The 25,683-nt window shown below is 38.8% G+C and overlaps 1 protein-coding gene across 2 annotated transcripts in view; it reads left to right on the top strand.

Moving 5' to 3' along the window:
- The window catches only part of SUCLG2 (succinate-CoA ligase GDP-forming subunit beta), a 261,384-nt gene that overhangs the window by 110,600 nt on the left and 125,101 nt on the right, over window positions 1–25,683 (top strand). For both annotated transcript variants that reach the window (XM_033132931.1, XM_033132929.1), the window contains exons 3-6: window positions 13,332–13,431; window positions 14,397–14,487; window positions 18,991–19,143; window positions 21,428–21,517. In XM_033132931.1, coding sequence (XP_032988822.1) covers window positions 13,332–13,431; window positions 14,397–14,487; window positions 18,991–19,143; window positions 21,428–21,517 — 434 coding nt within the window. The remainder of the gene's footprint in view (window positions 1–13,331; window positions 13,432–14,396; window positions 14,488–18,990; window positions 19,144–21,427; window positions 21,518–25,683) is intronic.

Raw genomic sequence — 25,683 nt, 5'->3', positions numbered from 1 at the left:
TTCAGGTGTACAATTCTGTATTACATCATCTATGAATCCCATTGTGTGTTCACCACCCAGAGTCAGTTCTCCTTCCATCACCATATATTTGATCCCCCTTACCCTCATCTCCCAGCCCCCACCCACTTACCCTCTGGTAACCACTAAACTATTGTCTGTGTCTATGAGTTTTTGTTTCTCATTTGTTTGTCTTGTTCTTTTGTTGTTTTTGGTTTATATACCACATATCAGTGAAATCATATGGATTTCTGCTTTTTCTGTCTGACTTATTTCGCTTAGCATCATACTCTCAAGATCCATCCATGTTGTCACAAATGTTCCTATGTCATCTTTTCTTACCACTGAATAGTATTCCATTGTGTATATATACCACAACTTCTTTATCCATTCATCTATCGAAGGACATTTTGGTGGTTTCCATGTCTTGGCCACCGTAAGCAAAGCTGCAGTGAACATTGGAACACACGTGCCTTTATGTATAAATGTTTTCAGATTTTTTGGGTAGATACCCAGGAGAGGGATTGCTGGGTCATATGGTAATTCTATTCGTAATTTTCTGAGGAACCTCCACACTGCCTTCCATAATGGCTGCACCAGTCTGCATTCCCACCAACAGTGTATGAGGTTTCCTTTTTCTCCACAGCCTCTCCAACACTTGTTACTATTTGTCTCGTTGATGATAGCCATTCTGACTGGGGTGAGGTGATATCTCATTGTGGTTTTTATTTGCATTTCTCTGATGATTAGTGATGTTGAGCATTTTTTCATGTGTCTATTTGCCATTTGTATGTCCTCTTTGGAGAAATGTCTCTTCAGGTCCTCTGCCCATTTTTCAATTGGGTTGTTTGCTTTTTTGTGGTTGAGTTTCATGGGTTCCTTGTATATTTTGGATATTAGCCCCTTATCGGAGGCACTGTTTGCAAAAATCTTCTCCCATTCAGTTGGTTGCCTCTTTATTTTGTCGATAGTTTCTTTTGCTGTGCAGAAGCTTTTAAGTTTCATATAGTCCCATTCATCTATTTTAGCTTTTACTTCCATTGCCTTTGGAGTCAAATTCATAAAATGCTCTTTGAACCCAACGTCCATAAGTTTAGTACCTATGTTTTCTTCTATGCAATTTATTGTGTCAGGTCTTAGGCTTAAGTCTTTGATCCATTTTGAATTAATTTTGGTACATGGTGACAGATAGCAGTCCAGTTTCATTCTTTTGTACGTGGCTTTTCAATTCTCCCAGCACCATTTATTGAAGAGGCTGTCTTTCCTCCATTGTAAGTTTTTAGCTTCTTTGTCAAAAATTATCTGTCCATATTTATGTGGTTTTATTTCTGGGTTCTCAATTCTATTCCATTGGTCTATGTGTCTGTTTTTCTACCAATACCATGCTGTTTTGATTATTGTAGCCCTGTAGTACAAGCTAAAGTCAGGGAGTAAATGTAGCATTTTGTGATGTCTAGTTTCAGTGAAAATTTCAGTAACAAATTATAGATCCCTACTGGCAATGCCGTTCCTATTTATTTTGTACTAAGGACACTCTTACAATACAAGTATGTTCTCAGAAACAATAATGTATTTCTCGATTCAAATTTGAGTCATACAGATATATGCATTTGTCAAAACTCGTTGAACAGTAGTACACTTCAGATTTGGGCAATCACTCTATGTAAATTGTATTGCTCCCCAAAAAGGAACTGTAGACAAATATCAAACTTTAGTTACTAATATGTGTGCTAAAGCATTTAAGGGCAACAGTACTGCTGTTTGCAACTCACTTTGAAATGAATGAAAAAATAAGAAGTGCTGTGATGGATGGAGAGAGAAGTGATATGCTCTATCACTTTCTGCTTTTTCTGTCTGACTTATTTCGCTTAGCATCATACTCTCAAGATCCATCCATGTTGTCACAAATGTTCCTATGTCATCTTTTCTTACCACTGAATAGTATTCCATTGTGTATATATACCACAACTTCTTTATCCATTTATCTATCGAAGGACATTTTGGTGGTTTCCATGTCTTGGCCACCGTAAGCAAAGCTGCAGTGAACATTGGAACACACGTGTCTTTATGTATAAATGTTTTCAGATTTTTTGGGTAGATACCCAGGAGAGGGATTGCTGGGTCATATGGTAATTCTATTCGTAATTTTCTGAGGAACCTCCACACTGCCTTCCATAATGGCTGCACCAGTCTGCATTCCCACCAACAGTGTATGAGGTTTCCTTTTTCTCCACAGCCTCTCCAACACTTGTTACTATTTGTTACAGAAATGTCGTGGAGTGTTTGCAGTTGTAGAATCTGGGTGGTGAATATGTGGATGTTTACTCGTTCAATTTTTATATATGATTGGAAATTTTTCTAATAAAACATTAGGGGAAAAACCCAATAATGATGCTCTATGTGAAGAGGTTAAAGCATAATCTCTAGAATATCTTATTAGCTTAAAAATCCTGACTCTGCTTCTTGCTAGCTGTGTGACTGGATGGTGCGATCTCAGTTGGGTTATTTGTTAACTGTGGATAACGAATATACTGAGCGCAAATCTTACTCCATAGTAAGCTCCTAACAAACTCTGTGATTATGATTTCACAGTGCAAAGTAAGTGATGTTTATAAATGAATGATCGAGGGCCCACTATGTGCTTGGCGTTCGCATTTGGTCATTTTCAGGAAAAGGAGATGATCTCATTCTGCATCATGCTGTGTATGCTCTTGAGTAGAAACTTGCACCCTGAAGGAGGTGTGAGGGGTGTGGTTAGCAAAGCCGAGACTGGCTTCATGGAGTTTCACAGAGCACCTCCCTGGATCTCTGGATCCCCCTTGGCATGGCATCTCCTTTGAACTGGAAGGGACTTCAGACGAGGGGTGGCATCTGCTCTGTTAGAGTTTGTAGCCTTCCTGAGTCCATGTTAATTTAGTTGGTTGTAAAAATTGTTCCCTTTGCTTAAGGCTAGGCCATCTCCTGTTTTTAGCTCTGTGGACAAGTGTCCTGGGAAATTCTAGGGTAACAAGCTCTCCTCGCCTCCACAGTTGAATCATGTTATGCACTATGACTGCTGTTCCAACCTCGTGCTGGAAAGCAAAGAAAAAGTGTCAGCTGGGATTAAGGATACCAGTGTCAGGGGACGAAAGGAGTATTTTAGATCATTCTGTGGGGGTGCCATTTACTTCTGGATGTCTGATAGCACGCTGCTGCAAGCTAAGTGGAAAACAGTAAAAAACTATGGTGTTAAAGGAGAGAGTGGGATATAGAACAAATACTAGCCGCATTTTGAAAGGGCAGTGAGCTGTCAGTGGGTTGGAGTAGACTTACTCATATATGCTAGCTTCCCAGCTGTGATAACGAAATGTGAATCTTGACATAAATGTTTTACAATGATTGGGATTTCCAAAGGTATGCTGAAAGGGTTGGTCAAGTGTAAAACAGGACTTGATTTCTCTGCCATGCTAATACCACTGGAGAACTATTTAAAAGCTGCCAGAATTTCCTTTTAATTTTACAAGATATGGATGCCAGCTAGCTCTTGGGTATTTTCCTATATTGTATTAGGTGTTATGATTCCAAAGTCAACTCAACAAAATTTTATTATTATTTTCCCCAAGAAGTAAAATGCACACAAACTTGTTCATTCTTTAATTTTCTATTTATAACACTTAGCCTGGCTCCCTCCTGTATGAATTCTTGCTCAAACCATGCATTTTTAAGAAATACATACAAAGTCCCAGAAGAGACCACCCTAGCTTTAACGCTTCAAAGATAATCAGAAATGTTTTGTTCTGAAGACAGTCCAAGAAAGCAGGGCCGGGTCTTGTGGCTTCTGAGGTCAGATATAGAGCAGGTTGCTAATGAGTTCTTTAATTCACAGGGGTTAGAGTTCATAAGTCCTTATTTGGGAGTGGTTTTGAGGCGGGTGTGATGGGACGTGGGATTTGAAATCAGTGCTAAGCTCTCTGGCTGTGGAAACTGAAGTTAGTTATCTCAGATAGAGTTGACTATGCCCCTAAATAACTTGGAAGCTTTACAAGGGAGGGAGGGAAGGTACAAGGGTGGGAAGGAGGAAGGAGGGAGGAAGGAAGAGAGAAAGAAGGGAGGAAGGAAACCAAAGAAAGCTAGCACAGAGAGAAAAGGACAGAATAATTCTCAGGCCTTCCCAGCCCTTGAAAGTCAGCCAAATATAAACTCTTCTCAGTTCACTGAAATTGCACTGTTTCATCCTCCAGGATGCAATCTAAAGTCCTCTGTGTTTAACATTCAAGCAATAGATTTAGATTTCAGACACAATGAATGGATCAGGACAGGCAATAAAAGAGCAAGACATTGCAATTTAAAACTCAGTGCAATTTGATAGCGACATAACAATTTATTCTGGCCCTCAGTAGATGTGTGTATCGTGGGCAAGTGGTTCTGAGATCTTTCATCTCTCTTGAGGTAGGTCATTCCTGGCCTCTGCTTAACTCCAGCATGTCATCAACCACTTTAGCACTTCAAAATAGAAAATAAAAACCTCTTGGGTTCCGTTTGATGGCAATATCACCAGGCCATTGTTGGAGTTCTATATCTCTGTCATTTGGAATTGTAGCAAATTTTAAGTTGGGAGTATCTGTTTATTTGTGGGTTAGGAGGGGCTGGACATGTACTTTATAAATGCTGCTGTTAACTTCTTAGTTTGCATCTCATAGACTCCTTGGAGAGCTTTGATAGGTGCCCTGTTTGACAGTTAGCTTACCAGATTGGGGGCTTTTTTAATACCACCATGATAAAAGTATTAGAGATCTTAAACACACTTAGGGTAGAATAACTAAATTTAACAAAGACCATGAATGTGTTTTTCTATTTATGTGCTGTTCTTGAATATAGGGTGAAAGGAACCAATGTTTTGCCACCCTGAAGCTACCTTTTTGGGATATTGATTTTTAAGCTGTTTATTAAGTAATAAGACTTAGAAGGAAGCTTGGAGCCTCTTCCCTCCTTTTCTGCCCAAGAGATTCAGACAGAAAAACCTGCTTTAGGAAGGAACCTTGGCTTAATCACGTTAAGAATTTTCATCCTAGCATTAGTGTGGAAGACTCCAAGCCTTGCTACGTGGATACTCCATGTCCCATGGTTTCTGAATGGCCCAGCAAGACCCTCCCTGCCATGTATGTTCCTCTCTTCCTCAACTACCTGTAAATTGTCCATTCTCACTTCTGAACTCTAATATTCCTCCTTCCTTTTCTCCTTTGTCCAAAAATTTCTTATATACCTGATGTTGCCTCACAGTCTTTGGAATTTTCATGTTTGTGTGATTTCCCCCCACACGTGTATTAAACATTTGATTTTCTCCTGTTAATTTGTCTCAGTTAATGTGATTCTTAGCCCAGCTAGAAGAACTTAGAGGGTGGGAAGAAGATTATTAATTTTTTTAGCCCCACAAGAGAAATAAACTTTAATATGTAGAGGTTTTCTGAACATCTGAAGTAACAAAGTTGAGTGATTCTCAGTGCTGAAACCTGGCATGCCTTACTCCTTTGTTTGCAGTGTGCTATAGTGATTTCTAATTTAAGTGGATGACTTAGTTGTTATCCCTTCCTGTTTCTGTCCCCCAGCCCTCTTTGCCTGGAAAACTCTCAGCTCTTCTTTGTGACACCGATCAAATACTCTTCTTTTTATGGCTCTTCTCCTTTTTGTAACTTAGCTTAACTTGATACCACTTTCCCTTCTCACTGTACTTTGTTCTAAATATTTATTATAGCATTCACGTTTTTCAATAATTATCTGTTTGTATCTATTTCCTCCATTAGATTTTCTTTCTGGAATACAGTGACCATGACTTTTATTTAATCTTTGAATCCACACAGTAGATGTTTTAGATGTGCTCAATAGATGTTTTAAAATGGCAAAACACAGTTTTCTGCCACTCTCAATTTTCTTGCATGACACTTTAGGAGGTCATGAGCTGTGTTTCTGGAAGAGTCTTCTGAAGGCCTCCCTAGATATAAGCACCTCTGACCCAATATAGTAAAATTATGAAGGCTGATACAGACAGGGACACTTAAATATTTAAGATAAACTACTATGGATGACTACCTAGGTTTTTACTACATTTTAAACTTTTACAATTATTTATTTTTATGACAACACATGATAGTTGCATAAAACATCTAAATCATTACTGAAGAGATAAAATGTTCCACCCATAATACTACTCCCGAGCCCCTTAAGATAACCTTAATTTATAGTTTTAGCATTATCCATTTAGATTTCATTAGGACTATTCACAAATCTATTTATTTTTTTAAATATTAATCATCAAGTTGTGTTTGAAGCTTAGAGTGTATGTAGGCATTTTCCCAAGTTCATACATAAAGATATACTTAATCATGGTTAAGATGTATATAATATATATATATATGTTATATATATATAATATACAAATATTATATTATTTAATTATGTGGATATATAAAATTTATTTTCCAATCCTGAATGTCCAAATGCTGAGGAACATTTTCGTTGTTTTCAGTGTTTCACCATTATAATTACTTTGCAATGAAAATCCTTATTTCTGCAGTTGCTTTTTATCAAAGTTGGATTTCTCGACCGCACAGTTTTTTGTGAGCATTGGGCATGTAGACCTCCTGTCTTAGGTCACACATTCCAGATGCTCCGTAAGCATCATGAATTTCTCTGGAGCATGGAACAGGTGCCCAATCCTATTCCTTGATTGGCACTGGGCTCAGGAGTCTGTGTGAGGGATTTTGAACGTTCTCGGCAATTGAGAAATCAGACATATAATGGGCCTGAGAGTGGATGTCTCTAAAGAGCAGAGTTGATTAGCAAGGTAAAGGCTCCTGCAAGGTGATCTCTGTGAGTGAGGAAAGGAGACTGCTGGGCGGCAGGGGCTGCAGCTCTGAGGACACAGGGGTCTCAGGTTTAGGATGAGGCTCAGTGGAGAGTGTGTCCCCTCTGGAATAGATACTCTGCTGCAAAGGGAAAAGCTGCGTCACCAGGGGCTGAACCACTCTGCTAGGGGAGCTGGGTCCTCTGAAAGGACCCACTCACGAGAAGCTGAGGGATCTTCTTTGATGGTGGAGAGGGAGCAGCCTAAGGGAAACAGTGGTGTGGGCAGTAGATCCTGGGCAGCAGAATGAGGGTGGTCACCAGACAGCGGAGCAGGCTCCAGACAGATTCCAGCAGATTCCGGAAAGATGAGAGCATCTTTCACCAAAAGGAGGTCCAGTTAGAGGAAGTGACTTACATCTGAGGAAATAGGGAAAAGATGAAGATTTCTAATCGAGAAGGTGGGAGATCTCAGAATACTAGTAATATGGCTGTGAAAGTGAAAGAAACATCTTTAAATATGGGTGCAATATTTATATTACATACATTTTAAATTTCAGAGTCATCCCTGTTGACTGAAGATAAAAGCTTTGTGAGATTATCTTCCCATATCACTTCTGGGTATTGCCACATTTTATTCCCATCTTGTTCGTCACTGGTCAAGATCAATCAGAGATCCCCTTTTATGTCCCTGTTATCAGGTAGTTTCCAGATGTCTGCTACTAAAGGAGGGATTTGCCACTAGCCGGGATGTGTTCTGTGAGTCTCCCACAATTGTGTGAGCTTTAATTCCTACAGTTAATCCTTTATCCATAACTTGGAGTGCTGCTGCTTTACTAATGGAACCTTGACTGGATGCATCTTTGGTGTGAAAATCAGAACAAAAAAAGAAAAACATTTTTTATAGCTGGTTTTCCTTTATCCTTCCCTTTCAAATGTACCACAAAATACTGTAGCAATGCTCGTGGTGTTCATAACTGTTTTTCATTTTCCATGCCTCTTTCTAGGATCTGCTGAAGTTACAAATGTTACACAGATCCCTTTATTAATGTATTTCATTAATCCATCCTGCAATTTGTATTAAACACAGTAGATTTCTTTTGGAAATTTCTTCTACAGAACATTTTTTTTCCTAAAAAATTCTCATTTTTCATTTGCAGAAAGATTTAATATCTTATGGTTGCAATCTTATAGTACTAGAAATTCTTTGATTGGCTATAGGTACTTGAATAAGATCACAGGGTATTTTTACCATCAATGTTACGATGTTCTATCCTTAATTTTTCTTACAGAAATATGTATTTTAATCTTATAGGCAAAATGTAAGATTGCTTTATTAGTACTGGACTACAGAAAGAGTAAGATATCACAACTGAATTGAGCCTTTCTGGAGGTAATTTTTATCTTGCTTTAAAATTTTTATTACCAACGAAGGTGTGTTAATGGTTATGAATGTAATTACCAACAGTGACAAAATCAGACGAGTAGGCTAATTTGTCATTATAGATTTTAATGAAGTCTATAATGCAGTAATAAATACACAATATTTTAAAGAGTATGGCAATATGTAAAACAATGATTTATGATACTTTAGGAATTTTTATAGGAACTAAAATTAAAATTTTTCTCTTGAAAACAAAAGCATGTTTTGTGTTGAGGTAATAATATTATCTACTTTATAATCAGTAATCTATTCAAAGTAGCATTTTCATATATCCACACTATCCAAATGAAGGAATTACTTTAGATAATAAGGAATTAATTGGCCACCACATTTACTAGGAAATTTAAGATTTAAGACTCACATAAAAAGCCTTATCAATAAAGGATTTCTTAGTATGAAATAGTGTCTCCCTGGAAAACTTCCTGTTTGTGTCACAAAACCCTGGTCCTAGAGAGGATCCTAGTTCCATCTTTGACTTATATTTGAAAGTCACTGTTAGGTATGTGCAATTTTAATCTTTGGTGGGTAGCAGTCCGATGGAGAGCCAAGTATCTCTAACCCTAATTCAGTCAAGAGATGTGACCAATAGTGAAACAGATTATTCTGATGTTTTGTATGTTTGAAATTCTCTGTCCCAACATTGATGAGCCCATGTGCGGAATGTTGAAAGTTGAAATAATTGTTTTAGGCTCAGAGATGCCGTTGAGTTTATGGAAAGAGCCACTACAGTGACCTACTCCCAGTGACCTAGTTACAATTTGAGGAAATAGGAATCAGTCTACAGGAGATATTACAGTAATGACTGAAGATGGGTGATTCTACAATTTTAAGTTTGGGTTCAGGGGTCATAATGAAAACACAGAAGTTAGCTCATTTTCATTGGGAAATTGGCACTTCTGCTTCTAACTTGTCACCCTATAATTATGGGTTCTTTTTAAAGTTTCATTTTTCTCTAATATCTTTTGACTCATCTTTTGCCTCACCCTCCCCTTTCTCCTTGCCTTATAGCAATAGGTAAATCTGAAATACATTTTAACTTTCTCAATTAAGAATTCTATCAAACCTCATGAAAGGTGATCGCCATGCTAGCAATGATACCATGCAGTTGTACTGAAATCTGAATATTCCAATTTTGCTGCAGTCAGTGAACCATAGAAATCATAGTTCCTCCAACAATTCCAATGGTATTGACTTGAAATCGGTGCCGATCATAGTCGTCATCTCACTGCAGTGTCGGTGTAAATAGTGCTGCATTCTGCAGTTAGAAAAGTAGTATGTGTTTGAAGAGAGCAATGCTGAATAAAAACCAGTTCGGTAACACAAATATTCATTTCATCACTAAACTGTTTTAAAAAGATAGTGGAAAATAGCTTCTTTTTATCAAGATTCTTGATAAACATTTTCAGATATTTACCATGGTCTATTTGCTTATGGTTCCAAACAATGTCATGTGGACAATATGTTGCATAAATATGCTGTCTGAATGGCATCTCGAAAAAAACAAAATGAACCAGCTTTACGAAGCTTGCCTAAGTAAAAACATTTCTTATTTATTCTATATAGGTTATGCTTTCCTTAATGAATTTAATTTTTTTCCTTCTAGGTTTAATAATGCTTCCAAGAATGTTTATTACCCAGCATGGGACTATTGGAGGACTATAATATTTGCTATAAAACTGTATTATTATAATTAGAATAACATTTGTGGTAAAACATGAGAGGAAATCACTTGAGAAAGCATTATTTTAATGCAGCTAATAGAACTAAACAAGTCCATGGTGTGGAATGTTTTTAGGCTTCCTAAATGGCTATAAATATTGTTCTCTTAACTGATAAGGTGTTTGACAGTCTTACATAAGTTTATCAAATATGTCTCTTACAGTGCTTTTTCTCCTAAAGTATATATAAATGATAGTAAATAGGTTTCCATCAAACCTGAGTGGAAGGTTAGCCATGAACACTGCTGCTTATTAGAAACTTGCAAGGAAAGAAACAAAATACTAAAATGAATGCGTTGCATAATATTTTGGCTACTGCATATAGACATAGTTAAGCGCAAGGAATTTGGAGGTATACGGACCTGGCTTATAACACTCAGAGTCCAATAACGTGGTTATCAATGTATAGATAGGTATAATCTATTTCCATACAAAACCTATTACAGTAAGTTGTTTTTTTCTTTCCATCTCCTTTTAGCTTATTATCTTAAAATATGGTTAAGCCATCTTATGTATTCAGACAAAAGCTGAGCGTTGTGTATGGGGTATTCTTTTCTAATTCTGTTGGGGGCTAGGGAGGTAACATTAAAAAAAAATTAAAAAGCCTCCCAAATGAGTTTTTGGAGAAATCAGATCTTTAAATAAAATGGAAATAATGACGTTAAGTGTGAATCAACTTGGTAAATACTGAATGAAAAGACTAGTTAGGATTTGGTCAGTAGGATTTGGTCACTTTACTTAATTTTCAGTACCTTGATTAAAAGAACCGCATATGTTAAATTACTTCATATGAATTTCCCTCAAGATGAGAAAAACTCGCTTTACTTTGCGCTGCTAACCTGCTGTACTGATTAAGCACTGGAGATCTGACCAGAAGCGATGATTGTAGTGAACTTATTTTTGTACATGGATCGTTTCCTTTCCCTTTTTCCATTTGCCCGACCTAATATATGTCTCTACAGTGTTGGAAGTGGTTGGTTAGACTACCAAATGGGTCACATGGAGTCCTTTGACATGACACATGGTCAAATAGTGGCACACGTGATTGGCAACGCTTCGTGGAGGCAACAGCTGTGCTTCTTGATAGTTAGTGCCTAAAGCTGATCAATCGGCCTGTGTAGTGCCAAGTAACGGTGACCAATTAGGTAGTCTGTCTGGCTTTCAAGTTTTGCTGCTAGAAATCTCAGAGAAGAAAGCATTCCTTTCTTCCGATGGCAAGGATATGAAAAATGCTAATGGCAATTGAATGCAGGTTATCCTTTTAAAATAATTTGAAGAGATCACAATTAGAAATTTGAGTAGACAGCAAAAAATGTTTTTTCCACTTGATGTCTTAAAAAGAGATATAGGGAATATCTTCTTGTCGACCACTATTTTGGTTGATTATAATGATGATAGCTATCGTAGTTTGGCTATTTTTTAATGTGCTAGCTGTTGAGATAAGCACCTTTTCTAACAGTATAGACTAGTGTGCCCATTTTACAGCCAGGCTGCTACTTTTACTTTTCTGAGCCTCTGTTTCCTCTTCTGTACTACGAAGTGACAGGCGGGCTGGGAGATTGTAACTTGGGTCTGTTTAACTCCAAAATCCTCGCTCATGTTGCTGTCTTACATGCATTAGCCTAAGAATTCTGTTTTACGCAGTTCCTTTCCTGGTCAGTTTCTGATAATGAGTGGCCATCATAGCTTGTCTTCTACTCAGTTTGATGGAAACCCATTTATAATAAGAGTTGGTTTGACTGATGTTATGATGGTTCATATCCAGGGCAGAAACAGTTGTTGGGGAGGGTATAGAGCACCACAAAGAAAGAGATTTTGAGAGGAGGTGAGCCTGGTTTTCTGAGTATAAGCAAACACAGGAAAAAGGAGGACCAACAAAGGAAGATGAGGGACTTGAATGATCTTGTGTGCAGCAGCTGGAGGGACTGTCTTACCAATGCCGTCATAGTGCCATCCTTCTGTAGTTCCCAGTTCCTTCATGATCAAACCCTCCCTGGTTCCCTCTGTTTGTACTTGGCCTGCTTGCCTACGAGTAACGAGGACATTAGCCGACGTAGCCGACACTTAAGCTCTCAGGAATGGTGGCAGATACCAACAAGTGTTTTTTACTACCTCTGGTCAGGTGGAAATAATCCTTTTGAATCTTTACAATATACAAAGATAATAAATGAACTATTGATTGTGGCAATAGTCTTTCTTTAGTCACGAGTTTTCAGGCACTTGAGATAAAGTAGTCACATGCATTTATCTCATTTAATTTTTAAAACAATCTTTATCATCATTTCACAATCAAGTAAACTGAGTTTCAGAGATCTTAAGTAACTTGCCCAGTGTTACACAGCTCAGTAAGGGTATATGGCTGGATGAACATCTAAGTCTGTGGATTCTAAACCTGGCATGCTGAACCAGAAAACCATTAGAGCCTTAAAGAAGATTGTCAGACTTAGTTCTCTGGTTTTAGACAACTATGAATCATGAGGATGCCAGCTATGGCCCACAGATGTATGGTTTATTAAACGTATTTGATTTGGGGGCTGCCTTTTTCTTTCTTTTTGGTGGTTGAGGAGGGGAGCTCTGCCGTTTGCTGAAGGCCCCATCTCTGTCACAGGGCTGCTTCGCACACCCAACTTCTCTGCCAGGCCCATAAAGATATCTGAGCTCACGACTCTGGTCTCAAAGGTCAAGATCAGACAGTTGACTCTTTCTTTGAGTGTGTTGAGAAAAGAAGATTCTACAACCACCTTCCCTGGGATGTTTTGTTTTCCCACCAACATGTGAAAAATATTACTAGCTTTTAGTTGTAATCAGTTTCCTCCTCCCTACTCAACCCTACCAACAAATAGAACAACTGGTCAGAAAACTTAGTGTCCAAGAATGCAGTTATTACATTCTCCCTTTGCATCTTGTCTTTAAACCTTCCCTCCCGGTAATCTGGTCTTCCTTTGATCTCGCCGATGACTGACAGGTAGTTAGAGTCTCTGACTGGCAGAGCAGGGCCTCTGCTACATGGGAGTGTCATTACACAGTGAAATTAACACCTCCAGCCTGGATTTCTTTAGCATCTTCTGACACTCAAAAGAGACAGGGAGCACACGCCTTGCTTTCCCTTGGGATAGTGGAGCATTAGATTCAACTGGTAGGAGAGATTTGAATATGCTTGATAAACAGCCTTTGCATTTAGGCGCATTGATGTTTTTAGAAGTTCTTTATCGCCTTCATTTTCAAAGTTGGTTTGAGAGAGCTTTTACCACTTTTGGAAGTGATGTGTCATTACCACTTTCCTTGTGCCTTGTCACTTAAAAAAAAAAAAAAAGAATTTAAAATCAACTACCTACTCTGGATTTCCTTTTCAGATGCAAAAGAAATTGTTTTAAAAGCCCAGATCTTAGCTGGAGGAAGAGGAAAAGGTATCTTCAGTAGTGGTTTGAAAGGAGGCGTTCATTTGACAAAAGAGTAAGTCTGGAGGTTTTAATTCCTCATCTATGGGCCAACCAGTTTGTGGAAGATCTTGCTCATTATTGAAAGCAGCACTGAGAGAGAGGGTTGGGATGGGGGTAGGAGCAGTAGCTAGCAAACAGAGGAAACAAATTCTAGGCAGATTCTGGCAATGCCCCAGTTTTCCTTCTGCTCCCATGAAAAGATTTATCTTTAGTCATTGTTGAAAACTTGACACTCTGTCTCTCCTAGACAATCAATGATTCGTTACAACTGTTGGAAATGATACCACTTACAAGTTAAATACCACTTCTGTAATGTCACTGCCCCGTTCAAGAACTGCAGTGGCTACCCATTACCTGTGGCGTCAGTTGTCCTTCCTGTCTGATCGAGTCCGCGTTTTCCTGTATCTGAGCCTGCCTGTTCATCTTTAGATGCCAGGTCTGCAGCACTGAACCCTTTCCTCTCCTCTCCGGTCACATACCTTTCCTTTCCTTATCTATTGTGATTCTTACCCTCAGCTGTACCCCGTCATTGGCCGTGCTTCCCAAGTCATCCACCATCAAGTCTTTGTTATTCAACTCTTATCTGAATGGGTTATGCATCTCAGCCTTGTCTCTTTACTGTGACTAACTTATTTGTGGGCAGAGGATAGCAGACATAAGTTATCTTCCCTCCCTCTCTTCTTCTCTCCCTCCCTCTCTTTTTCTCTCTCTCCTTCCCTTCCTCCCTCCTTCCCTGCTTCCCTCCCTCCCTCCCTTCCATTTCTTGCTTTTGCTCTGTAAGACTGACACACTGCTAGGCACAGAGTAGATATGAGCAGAAAGGCCCTTGGATTCTCAGCATGGAGGTGGACCCTGGGCAGTGTGGACATGAGAATACAGTATGGACTCTGCTTTAAAATGATTTTCAACATAGTTGATTTCAACATAGTGTTGATTTTCTTTTCTTTCTCTCTCTGTTTTTTTTTCTCTCTCTCTTAGCCCTAAAGTTGTGGGACAGCTGGCTAAACAGATGATTGGGTATAATCTAGCAACAAAACAAACTCCAAAAGAAGGTGTGAAAGTTAACAAGGTAATATGAACACTTTTGGTCATTTTCTATGTATGTGTTTTAAAAAAAAATCCTGTTTCAGTTTTGACAAAATCTAATGAAGCAATTCACTTTGGCAATGAACCATTTTATTTTTAAACCACCTGTAACCTGTTTAGTATGTGGTATGACTTTGAGGAGAAATAAAAAGGTTCTATAATAGTAATATGATTAATTATCACCAGCATGTAATAAAAGTGGGCGGGGGTGAGTGAATGAATCGATGGCCTTCTCTTTCAGAATGCAGACACATCCAGCTAAAGCTGAAAGGGTGTGGTGTGGCAGCTGCCATGCTCAGTGAGGCATATTCTCTACTCCTACACAGCCCCACCCTCAGTCCCAGGTATCAGAATTACCTGTCGTGGTTATTTTTCTAAGGGCACCTATACCTTACTATGTTATATGTTGTATTAGAGGTCTATTGGGGCATCCAGATGTGTATAGGTACACACACACACACACACACACACACACAGAAAATAAAGCCCAGAGCACAGTGGCCCACGTTGGCTGTGAACTTGTGAGGGACAGAGCTGAGGCCAGAAACTGACTCTCCCATTGGTCTGCTCACCTTTGCTGGGCCCCCCTCATGGACCGAGGCACCAGAACTGGCTACCTGATTTGCAGGACCCAGTGCAAAATGAAAACATGAGGATCCTTGTTCAAATTTCAAGTGAGCTACAGCAGGACATTAAATCAAGAGACCAAAAGTGTGGCCCTTCTGAGTATGGATGGGACCCTGTGCTATTGCACAGGTCACACACCCCAGCCCTGGGAGGCACAGATGAGTGGAAGGCCCTGTCACAACAAGAATTATGGCCCAGCATTGTGGGCAGCATCTGTCTGCGCTGTCGCCACCACATCACAGAAGGTGACCTCTCCCAGTGTGCCATGCTTGGGGAAACTGAGGCCACGAGCATGTCTATCCTGTTCCCAAAAAGGACCCTGAGCTGGAGGGAAATTGGAATATCCCTCTAGGAGCTGATTGTCATTAGCTTCTTCACTCTAAGAACACGAAGCCTTTGCAGTTGTTAAGGATGCACACTCACAAAACGGTTCTGGTCGTTTCCCTTTCCCACAGCCTCTCAGGTAAGTGCAGCAACTGATTAAACCTCAAAAGTGTTTTTTTTGCTTTGGTTTTGTTAGGCCTGGCACAGTACTTTTATTTCTTTTTAAATCTGGTTATGAGCCTTTACCTCTGTAACTTCTTCAAAATTTGTAAACAGAGGACATAATTAATATTTTTGTTTGTAAGAATTCATTGTTTTTCATGGACACATGGGTTTTTAGATTAGAGTTTGTGATACTTTTTAAAAGTACGTAAAAATGCTCAAGGAAGATTTACCCTATATAGATAGATAGGCATAAAATTAGTTTGTAGATAGTTTCCTGAAACACTGGTCATAAAACACATTCTTGTAAATTGAGTCAGTGCCAGGAAACTACTAACGTGATTTATTTTTAAGTAGCTTTTTTTCTGATTGCAAAAGTGATTGACATATGTAAAAAATTCCAGTAGTACAGAAATATAAAAATTAGAAAGTAAAAGTTACTTGTATTCTCACTACCCAGAAATAATTGTCATACATTGTTTCAGTCGTTTTTCTGTGTAAAATGAGTATTACCACATTTCTATACCAACAGCATTTTATACAACTTTAAGGACCATGTATTTTTTCCTTATAGACTCTTGGACATCAGTCAGAAGTCCCCAGATTATAGAAGCTTTAGATTTCTAAGTTTGTTTGAGAAGTTACTTCAACACATACACACGTCTAAACACCTTGGATATGTTTTTCTAAATCTGTGGCAATGTGTTTGTGGTGTGTTCCTTGGGATAGCAGAAGGGTTGGGGAGACAGTGTTATTCATCACGTGCTCCCTGGTCCAGTGCCAGTGATGGGTACTGTTCTGCCATGAGGTGAGTTCACAGCCTGAGAGGATACTTTTAATCTCACGTAGTCATTCTCATGTTACATGTAGTGTATGCACTGCCACTCATCCAGAGACCACCATTTGAGTAACATAATATGAAAAAGAACACACAAACATATTCAGTGGTCAAATTTAAGGAAAGTAAGTTAAAAAGCTTTCTGTACTGGAGGGCGCCACAAAAAGGCTACATTGATGAAATGCTTTGTGTCAGCCACAGATGAAACTTTTTTTGAAATATAATGCATCTAACTGAGTTTCTCCTGGGTTGAGTTTTTATGGAGCCCATTAGGTTCTCTCTGTAACAACTTCTAAAATATTCTGACATGCTGGGTCATCGGAAGGCATAATAATGTAAAAAAAAAAGAGGTCTTTATATAAATTACTTAGATTATCTATTGATAATCATCATTTCATGGGGATGGTTTCTTAAAGAATGATACATCCTTTCTACCAAGCAGGAGCTGTTTGAGACAACAGCTGCTCTTTGCAAATAGAAATTTGGTGCAATCCAGAGCACATCTGTCAACATTTTAGAAGAATAAGAATAAGACTCTTGAATGACACTTACCCTCAAAAGTCATAATGTTGTGTTGCTTCTAAGAGTAACTATTGAAAGTCATTAAGTCTTGTTCACTAGACGAGCTCTGCATTAAAAAGTGAACTTGAAATCAGGATGGTTCTAGATAATCCTAACAATGTATGCCAAGAAATATTACTTACATTGTCATGAGGTTCCAATTGTGAAAAAATAATTAATATGAAGCCCCTTGTAAAGTATTTTATTTTTGACTGGTGATAAATTCCATAAAAGTTTGAAAAGGAGTTCTGTATTCATTACATTATAGCTTCTTAAATCATATATGTATCCCATTTCATGTGACTTAAGGCAGTGTTTTTGTGGCACGAGTTGCTAAAATCTAATACTATTCAATCTAATGTTTTTTGTGAAACCTATTATTGAACTACTTTTAAGATAATCAGTGTAAGTCTTTTTATTAGTTTGACTTCCAGTACTGATTATTTGTAAATGTTTTTATTTTCTTTTAATAGTGATCCAAGACATCTTTTACCATTCTTGTTGTGAGTCTAAGTTGGTACAGCCTCTCTCTCTCCAGCGCAATTTGAGAGTATTTACCAAATTTTAAATATGAAGACTCTAAAACCTAGCCATTTTACTTCTAGGTATCTTATGTACAGGGATAGTAAAACAAATGCGCAAAGATACATATATAAAAATAATCACCAGAACAACATTTTAGAAAAGTTGAAGCCCATATAAATGTAGGGACATGGCTAAATAAATATTGACATGTAGGTACCATATAGTCACAATGAAGAGAGAGAAACTTGGGAGGATGTCTGAGTGCTAGTATTAAGATTAAAAGCAAGAAGACAGGCAGGTATTCAAGTACACGTCATGTGCCTGCTCGTGTAGGACCATCCAATGGCTGTCGTGTTTACAGATGCATAGAAAAAAGGCTCAAAAGTTGATAGTGGTTTTTCCTGCTAGGGTTGCTCTGCAGAGCGATTAAGGTGGCACAGAGCCAGAGCACACCTGGCTGAGACCGTGAGTGGGGCACACATCCTTCCATCCCACTCGCCTCTTGTCCACCCATGGTCCTGGCATGTAATCACATCCTCCCAGAGGAAGGGGCGACTTTTCTGATTATCTCAGAGGTTCCATATCATCTCATGACAGTGCTGACCACTGAGGCCCAGGGGGGCATATATGTGCACCAGGGGGCTGCTTTCACTGTCTCATTTAACATGTTTCCCCTAAAACAAGTCCTACACTGAAAATAAGCCCCAGTTAAGATCGTCAGCCAGATGGATGCATTTAGTATGTTATGACGATGTTCCAGAAGAAGATGACATGATTGTATTTGAATAAATGTAGATTCTTGTACATGAAAAAAATAAGACATCCCCTGAAAATACACCCTAATGCATCTTTGGGAGCAAAAATTAATATAAGACCTGGTCTTATTTTTGGGGAAACATGGTATATACTTTTGGTGTCACTTGTGTTAATTTTGAACAAGCAAATATTATGTTTGCAATTTAAAAGAAACAATAAATTGAAATAAAAATACAGTGATCCAAGGGACAGAAATATACAAATCTATAAGGCATACTGTAAAAATAATTCTTCTTTGGCAACCAAGCTTCGTTTTCCACCAGTGCAATTTGAGAAAAATCAGTGTGATAATACATTTGTACTGATAATGTCTCAAATTAAAATTACAGCTGCTTCCCTGGAGTTTTTCTTGGGTGTCAGGGTTCTCAAGGAAGAAAAAAAAGATTAAAGTAGGAAGGTTCCTTGAGGCAAACCAATACCTGTCACTTGAACAAGTTAACAGGATCAATTAAGAAGGTGAAAATGGGCACTGTGTACTGTGAGAGCAGAACTCTCAAATCTCTGGAAGCTCACTCCCTGGGTTTAAAGAGCCTGAAAAGGAAGCCATTTGACTTGTGTAGCAAGTTTGAATAGATTTCGAAATGGAAAGCAGTTTGATGCTGAATTAATTTGAGTTTACTGCTAATGTGGTAGGTGATGGTTGCTGAAGCCTTGAACATTTCCAGAGAAACCTACCTTGCGATTCTGATGGACCGGTCCTGCAATGGCCCCGTACTAGTGGGCAGCCCCCAAGGGGGCGTTGACATTGAAGAGGTGGCAGCTTCAAATCCAGAACTTATTTTTAAGGTATGTTTCAATTCCCGGCTATGCTATGTTCATCGATTGCTGTTACAGAAGCTATTAAATATTTAATGTGGAGTCTGAGCTGGTAGCAATACATCACTTTCTGTGATTTAAGGCATGAAGATAGTGAGTTCTTTTTCTTCCTGGGCATCCAGTGGAAAGTTGGTAGAACCAAGGTATTCACCATTCAAGGTTTTTTCTTTGCTTTTCCCTTCCTTCCTTTCCTTCTTTCGTCTTTCCTGCCTTTTCTTCCACACTCATTCTTTTCCATCAAACCTGCCCCAAGTATTAAGCAGTGGAAGAGGACTGGGACATTTCAATTTTCTCTTGTTACCTACTTAACAGCATGTGTGGTCTAGAAAAATCTCTCCCAGGAGACCAGATGTGAACTAGAAACTGCCTCGTTGTCTCTCAAAACTATTGATGTGAAATAGAAGCCTTCTAATGTCCAGATTCTTTGTATCTTTCAAGCCTTTAAATCTTTTTCCTTTCATTAAGATTAGTTTCTAGTCAGAGATATCTGTGGTCACACACTAACTAGCCAGCCAGTTTCTCAATGTCTCTAAGCTTTATTTTTTGAATCAGTAAAATTAAAATGGAGTAATGCCATTCCATAGAATTGTGAGAATGAAACAATGTGGTGCATATAAAATGCACCTGTACCTACTTCAGCCGAGGGAAAGAAAATCTAAGGAAAATATAAGGACTTCTGAGCTGTAATTCCAGTTTTTAATTCTGGGCTCTTCGTGTCAAAAAAGTCACATTCAAAATTTCTAGCAGAAATACTCACTATTTCATTTAGAAAGTGATCTTGTTTCCTTTCAAAAAGTGGGAAATTAACTTCTTGAACCTCTTTGTGTAAAGTACTGATAATTTGGTTTGAAAATATTTTTATCAATGTTACGTATTCAAATTTACTGTCTTGGAAGTTAAATTGAGACTTTACATGCTGATTTACGAATACAGGTTAACCCCCCTGTTCAAAGGTAGAGATTTCCTATGGAACCTTTTGTAAGCCAAAATAGCGTGCAGCAAAGAAGCTTTGCTAGGACACATCTTGTTAATGATGCACAAAATAAATTAAGATTAAGCAGAGCTTCTCACAAATACAGTTCAAAGCTCTGGTGGCTTGACGCTGAGACGTTGAATGTGGTCTTGGAGGAGGAATTGGCGGGGCCAGGGCCGCTCTCTTGGCTCAAGGTACACTGCCTGTACTCGCTTTTCTTTTTTTCTTTTTTTGGTAAAAGTGAAAGCAAAGTGGTTAAAGCGAACTTTCAGAAAGTGGGGATACCTGTAATACCTAGACATTTTCAAAATTAACATGACTTAGAACAAGCCATTCCACTACTCTGCCATAAGAAAAGATGAAATACTGCCATTTGCGACAACATGGATGGATCCTGAGATTATGCTAAGCGAACTAAGTCAGACAGAAAAAGTCGATAACCATATGACTTCATTCATATGTGGGATATAAAGCTGAAAACAACAAAGGAACAAGACAAACAAACAAACAAACAAAAACTCATAGGCACAGACAATAGTTTAGTGGTTACCAGATGGTAAGGGGGGTGGGAGGTGGGAGATGAGGGTAAGGGGGATCAAATATATGGTGGTGGAAGGAGAACTGACTCTGGGTGGTGAACACACAATACAATATATAGATGATGTGTTACAGAATTGTACATCTGAAACCTATGTAATTTTACTAACCATTGTCACCCAAATAAATTTAATTTAAAAAAAAAAAGTCATTCCATTTGTTAAGAGAATGCATGAAATAGTGTACACATATAAGCAGTGCTTAGTACCTAGGAGCAAATGGCACTTTGTAGAGCTAAGATATTCATAATTGTCATCATCAATTATGTGTGTGTAAATCATGATAAGGTAACATTTAACCTATGTGACAAGCTCTAAACTTAATAGCAATATGAGGCAGGAAAACCTTACTTTGGACAGCTTCCAAAGATGTCATAAAAATTTACTGCCTAAATATTCGTCAATGCCATCTGTATAGTAATTAAAAGTGAAAACTGGCATCCGATTGTCTTGTCAACATGCCACCCTGAAGAATTATATAGTTTTTGGAAAGGCTGCTTTATAGATGGTCTGCTAATTAAAACATACCCTATAGGCAGCTGCAGTAGCCCCACTCAGAGATCTCTGGAAACGTGCCACACTTTAATTAGTCATTTGCAAATAAATATGAAGCATTTTTCTTTTGAGGTTGTAAGTCTTCTCACTTGACGATCTGAATTTTGTTTATTTGATTTGTTTTCACCAGGAGCAAATTGACATTATTGAAGGGATAAAGGACAGCCAAGCTCAGCGGATGGCAGAAAATCTAGGCTTCCTTGGGCCTTTGAAAAACCAGGTACCGGAGCGATTGGAGGCCAGTGTGTCTGATTTGTTTCAGAAAACATTTGCGACCTTGCTTAATTGTCTCTAATGTTTGTGATGACCACAATATAAGATTATTTGTTGTTTTATATTATTTTTTCCTCTAGTTGTTTATGATGAAGAAAATATTTTCCTGGTGTTCCAAAAGAGGACATTTATTACATATGTGTATAAGAGATGGGTGTGAGTGTGTTTCACGTGCAGACACATTATGTATGTTAGTCTCTGTTTTTTCTGTAGCATTGCAGCTCCAGCCCATGAATTACAAGAGGCAGCGTAGTGGCGAGAAGCACAGGCTGTAGACTCAGGCAGACCCGAGTTGGAATCCTGTACTGCTACCCTGCACGTGTGTGATTCAGCCCAACTAGGGTCAGTTTCATCATCTGTAAAATGGGGATGATGAAATCCTAGCTGAGAGGGTCGGTGTGAGGACTGAGCACGCAGTTGTGTGAAAGTGCTATTCGTCCTCCTGAGAGGTCAGTTGTTATTGTTCTTAACAGTTCACCTTACTTAACTGATTGCTATTCTTTCATAGCTAATGACCATTTAAGATGAGGTGGCATGAAGGTGATATTTCACTGAAAAGAGCTTAAAATATGCCAATTAAGTAATTACATCCCTTGGTTTCAAAGACAGAAAAATTGGACTCAGAGTTATTAGGGGAGCATCTGTCTTGAACATCACAGCCCTGCAGTGCCCTTGGTCCAGCCCGTGCAGCCTCAGCGCATGTCTGCATGGCCAAGTGTCCTTGTCCCTTGGCTCAGTCAGAACAGTTCAGTGGCTATTTTTACCTCCTTCCTTACGGTGTGTGTGCGTGTGTGTGTGTGTGTTTGTGTGTGTGTGTGTGTTCCCCTAAGGCTCTGGGATGGTTACAGAGCATTTCCTGTAATTTAGTTGGGCAGCATTCCTCCCATAAAACAGTCGATTTTCTTTTTGTCTTTACTTTTTCTTTTGATTGATTCTATTTCTAGAGGTTTAGGAGTGACAATAAGGCAAATAATAGAAGAGTGAAGCAGAATAAGACTAGAGTGTATATATGTTTAAATTCAGAGAACAGAGCATGTATTTGAAGATGGGAGGAAAAGCTCCCTTGGAAAGCAAAAGATTCAGGAGGTCAGAGGGGACGGGTTCATCTGGGACTAAACCGCAATGGGGGACATAAAGATTCGGGATTCAGGGGACAATTAGAGGCACTGAGTCTGGCAAAGAGATGCCGAGGGGCCGGGGGTGATCTTCTGAAAGGAAGATAGGGGACGATTCCTGGGTAATGGCCGCCATGGTTCGTTTTACCTCTTGAGAACGATGCCATAACTATATTATTTACTAAGAGGCTTCGTGTGTGTGAGTGATGCTCACCCAGCCACACTCCCACAGGCATGTGTTCTCCCTGCTGTCCTCCCGTCAGCGCTGAGTGTGCTCAGCGATCCCGTTGCTGTGCTCCACGTCCCTTTGCACATCTGTATTTCTCTTCCTCGTGCAATCCTTGTTGCTGTATCCCAATCTGTGCCACAGCAGGGACTTTTCGATCTTCCTCATAGCAGAGTGCTTTGCACATACATAAGTGCCCAAGAAATAGCCATCACATGTGTGACCACGTGAGATGACACATGTATGATGTTCACGTGGAAGAGCTTCCTCAGGAGTTAGTGATAGATCGCTGTCAGGAGAATGATTTTGCTGACCACAGGGTTGAAAAGCTCAGGAGCTGAACTTGGCAGAGAGTACTAGAGAAGGCAGGGATAATATTACATGCATCAAAAGACACCCCGACCCCAATATTATAAGAGAAAATTAAGAGTTATTTATAGCCATTAAATGGCTAAATTATGTTTTCCCAGTGTCCCGAACACTCTAGGTTTTAAGTGAGTTATCTACGGAAGGAAGATGAACATGCACGTTCTCAGGGGTCATTCCTAGCTAATTGTCATGCTATTTTTAGCTTAATATATCAAGGAAAGGAAAGACATTTTTTTCATTCATATTTTTTCTTCTTTCATTGCTGACTACATAAAAGGTTTAAATCTTCATTTGCTCAGCAAAGTTGGAGTGAACACTGAGTCGGTGCTGGGCCCTGGGGAACAAAGACGAAGAATGATGGCCATTCTTCTTCAGGGGCTCACAGAGCAGTGGAGGTCAGCCCACTGGCAGTGGTTATAGGAAGAGAACATGTGAAGGGGAGAGAGAAAGAGGGCAATCTCAGATTTAGATGGGTTAGAATTTGTTCATTAGGGACCCTGGTTATATTTGTACAGTAGAAGGTGGGATATATGGCACAGGTACTAAGGAATACTACATTGGGGTTGTAGATTTCGGAATCTCTGCTTTATGATGCTTCCTGAAGCCATGGGGATTGGTGAACTGCTCTGGAAAGCCAGTGGAGGAGGCACCTGAGAAGAGAAATCATTTTAAGTGATCCAGATTACCAATTTATGATTCTTTGATAAAGAAATGTTATCTTAGAGGTCCCTTAGATTCAGTATGACTTTGAAATTTATTTAATTTTCATTCTAGGATGGAGTTTAGGTATTTGGAGGTGCCTCACTCATGGATGAACCACATGTAAAATAATTATCTTGTAGATTTAATATCTTTCCTATGACTCGTGCCTGTTATCTCTAAAATGAGACGTAAGGTTTAATAAAAATAAATACCACCTTGCATAAAAACTAGCAACTATGTGTTCCTGATGAAAATCTACTTCAGCAAGAATTGGTTGAAAAGACTAAAACAGAAAAATTGAATATGACTCAAATTTCAAGCTTCTCAACTGTGTCTTAGTTATGATCTATACTACTAATTTCTGAAAACATTGGCACCGTGACTTGTCAACATGTGCCTCTAGGATTTAAGCTGATGCAATGATCCAGACATCTCTAGGCATGGTTTGTACCTTTGACTAGCTTTATGAACCACTTGTGAACACTGATGATATTAGTTTCTGGAATGCAAGAAGAGTATTTAAAGTTGTTTAACCTGTTAAAATATTTTCAAGATACTTTTAAATTGTCAGGGTTTCCAGCATATGGCCTGAAGGATATTTGATTTTAGGTATTTTAATTTCTTTAATTGCTTAACAACCTTAAAATAACTAATTGGTTAAAAAAAAGGAAACAAAACAGTTTTTCTCTATGGTGTAGTTATGCACTGAGGGAGCAGGTAGCAGTAGCCAACTGGCTGCTTGTTAATTACCCAGAAGAATGTTCCTTTGACTAGTGTTTATTGTTTAAATTGGAACACATCTAGAAAGCAGGGGAGCTACCTGAACTTGCCACAGGCCCTGTCCTTCCCTTTAATTATACCTGTTTGATGGACACATTGCTTGCCCCGCCCCTGCAGTCATTAGTGTGTAGCCCCTGGAACAAGGCAATTGTGTCCCCAAGCCAGGCTGGTTCTCCCTTGCAGTTCTTACAACACAGATCTAATCACGTCAGCCTGCTCAAAACCTGTTTATAGGTTGTCTTTGTACAAGAATAAACAATTATAATAGCAAATACCTCCCTAATGCTATGTTAATGTATAACTACAGTGATATTAATGTGCAGAAAATTCAGGCTTTGTGCTAAGTGAGGTTGATACAGGCTTAAGAAGTTTGGAAGCAACCCCGCCACTCATTGACAGATGAGTGGATAAACCAAATGTGGTAGATACATAACACGGAAATTTGGGGAAGGTTCTGATATGTGCTGCAGTATGGATGAGCCTTGGACATTGTGCTAAGTGAAATCAGCCAGTCACAAAAAGACAAATTAGTGTGATTCCATTTATATGAAGAATCTAGAATAGTCAAATTCATATGACAAAAAGTAGAGTGGTGGTTGTCGGGCTGGGGGAGGGGAGAATGGGTATAGAGTTTCAGTTTTGCAGGATGAAAACATTTCTGGAGCTTGGTTGCACAAAAATGTAAATGCAACTGAAATGTAAATATAATTGACACTGCTGAACTGCATGCTTAAAAATGATTGAGATCGTGAATTGTACGTTATGCGTATATTTTTAAAAAGAAAGTTTTAAAGTAGCTGGGGTAAGATCTTATATATGTATGCACCCAGAAGTTATTTCTGTAATGTAGTTTCTCCTTACTACAAGTTACTCATTAATTCAGCTGTTGTTTATTGAGTGTGACTCTGCAGAGGCTGTGTA

Source organism: Rhinolophus ferrumequinum, chromosome 17 (genome assembly GCF_004115265.2).
Source record: "Rhinolophus ferrumequinum isolate MPI-CBG mRhiFer1 chromosome 17, mRhiFer1_v1.p, whole genome shotgun sequence".
Lineage (NCBI taxonomy): Eukaryota > Metazoa > Chordata > Mammalia > Chiroptera > Rhinolophidae > Rhinolophus > Rhinolophus ferrumequinum.
This window is presented reverse-complemented; position numbering and strand designations above follow the sequence as displayed.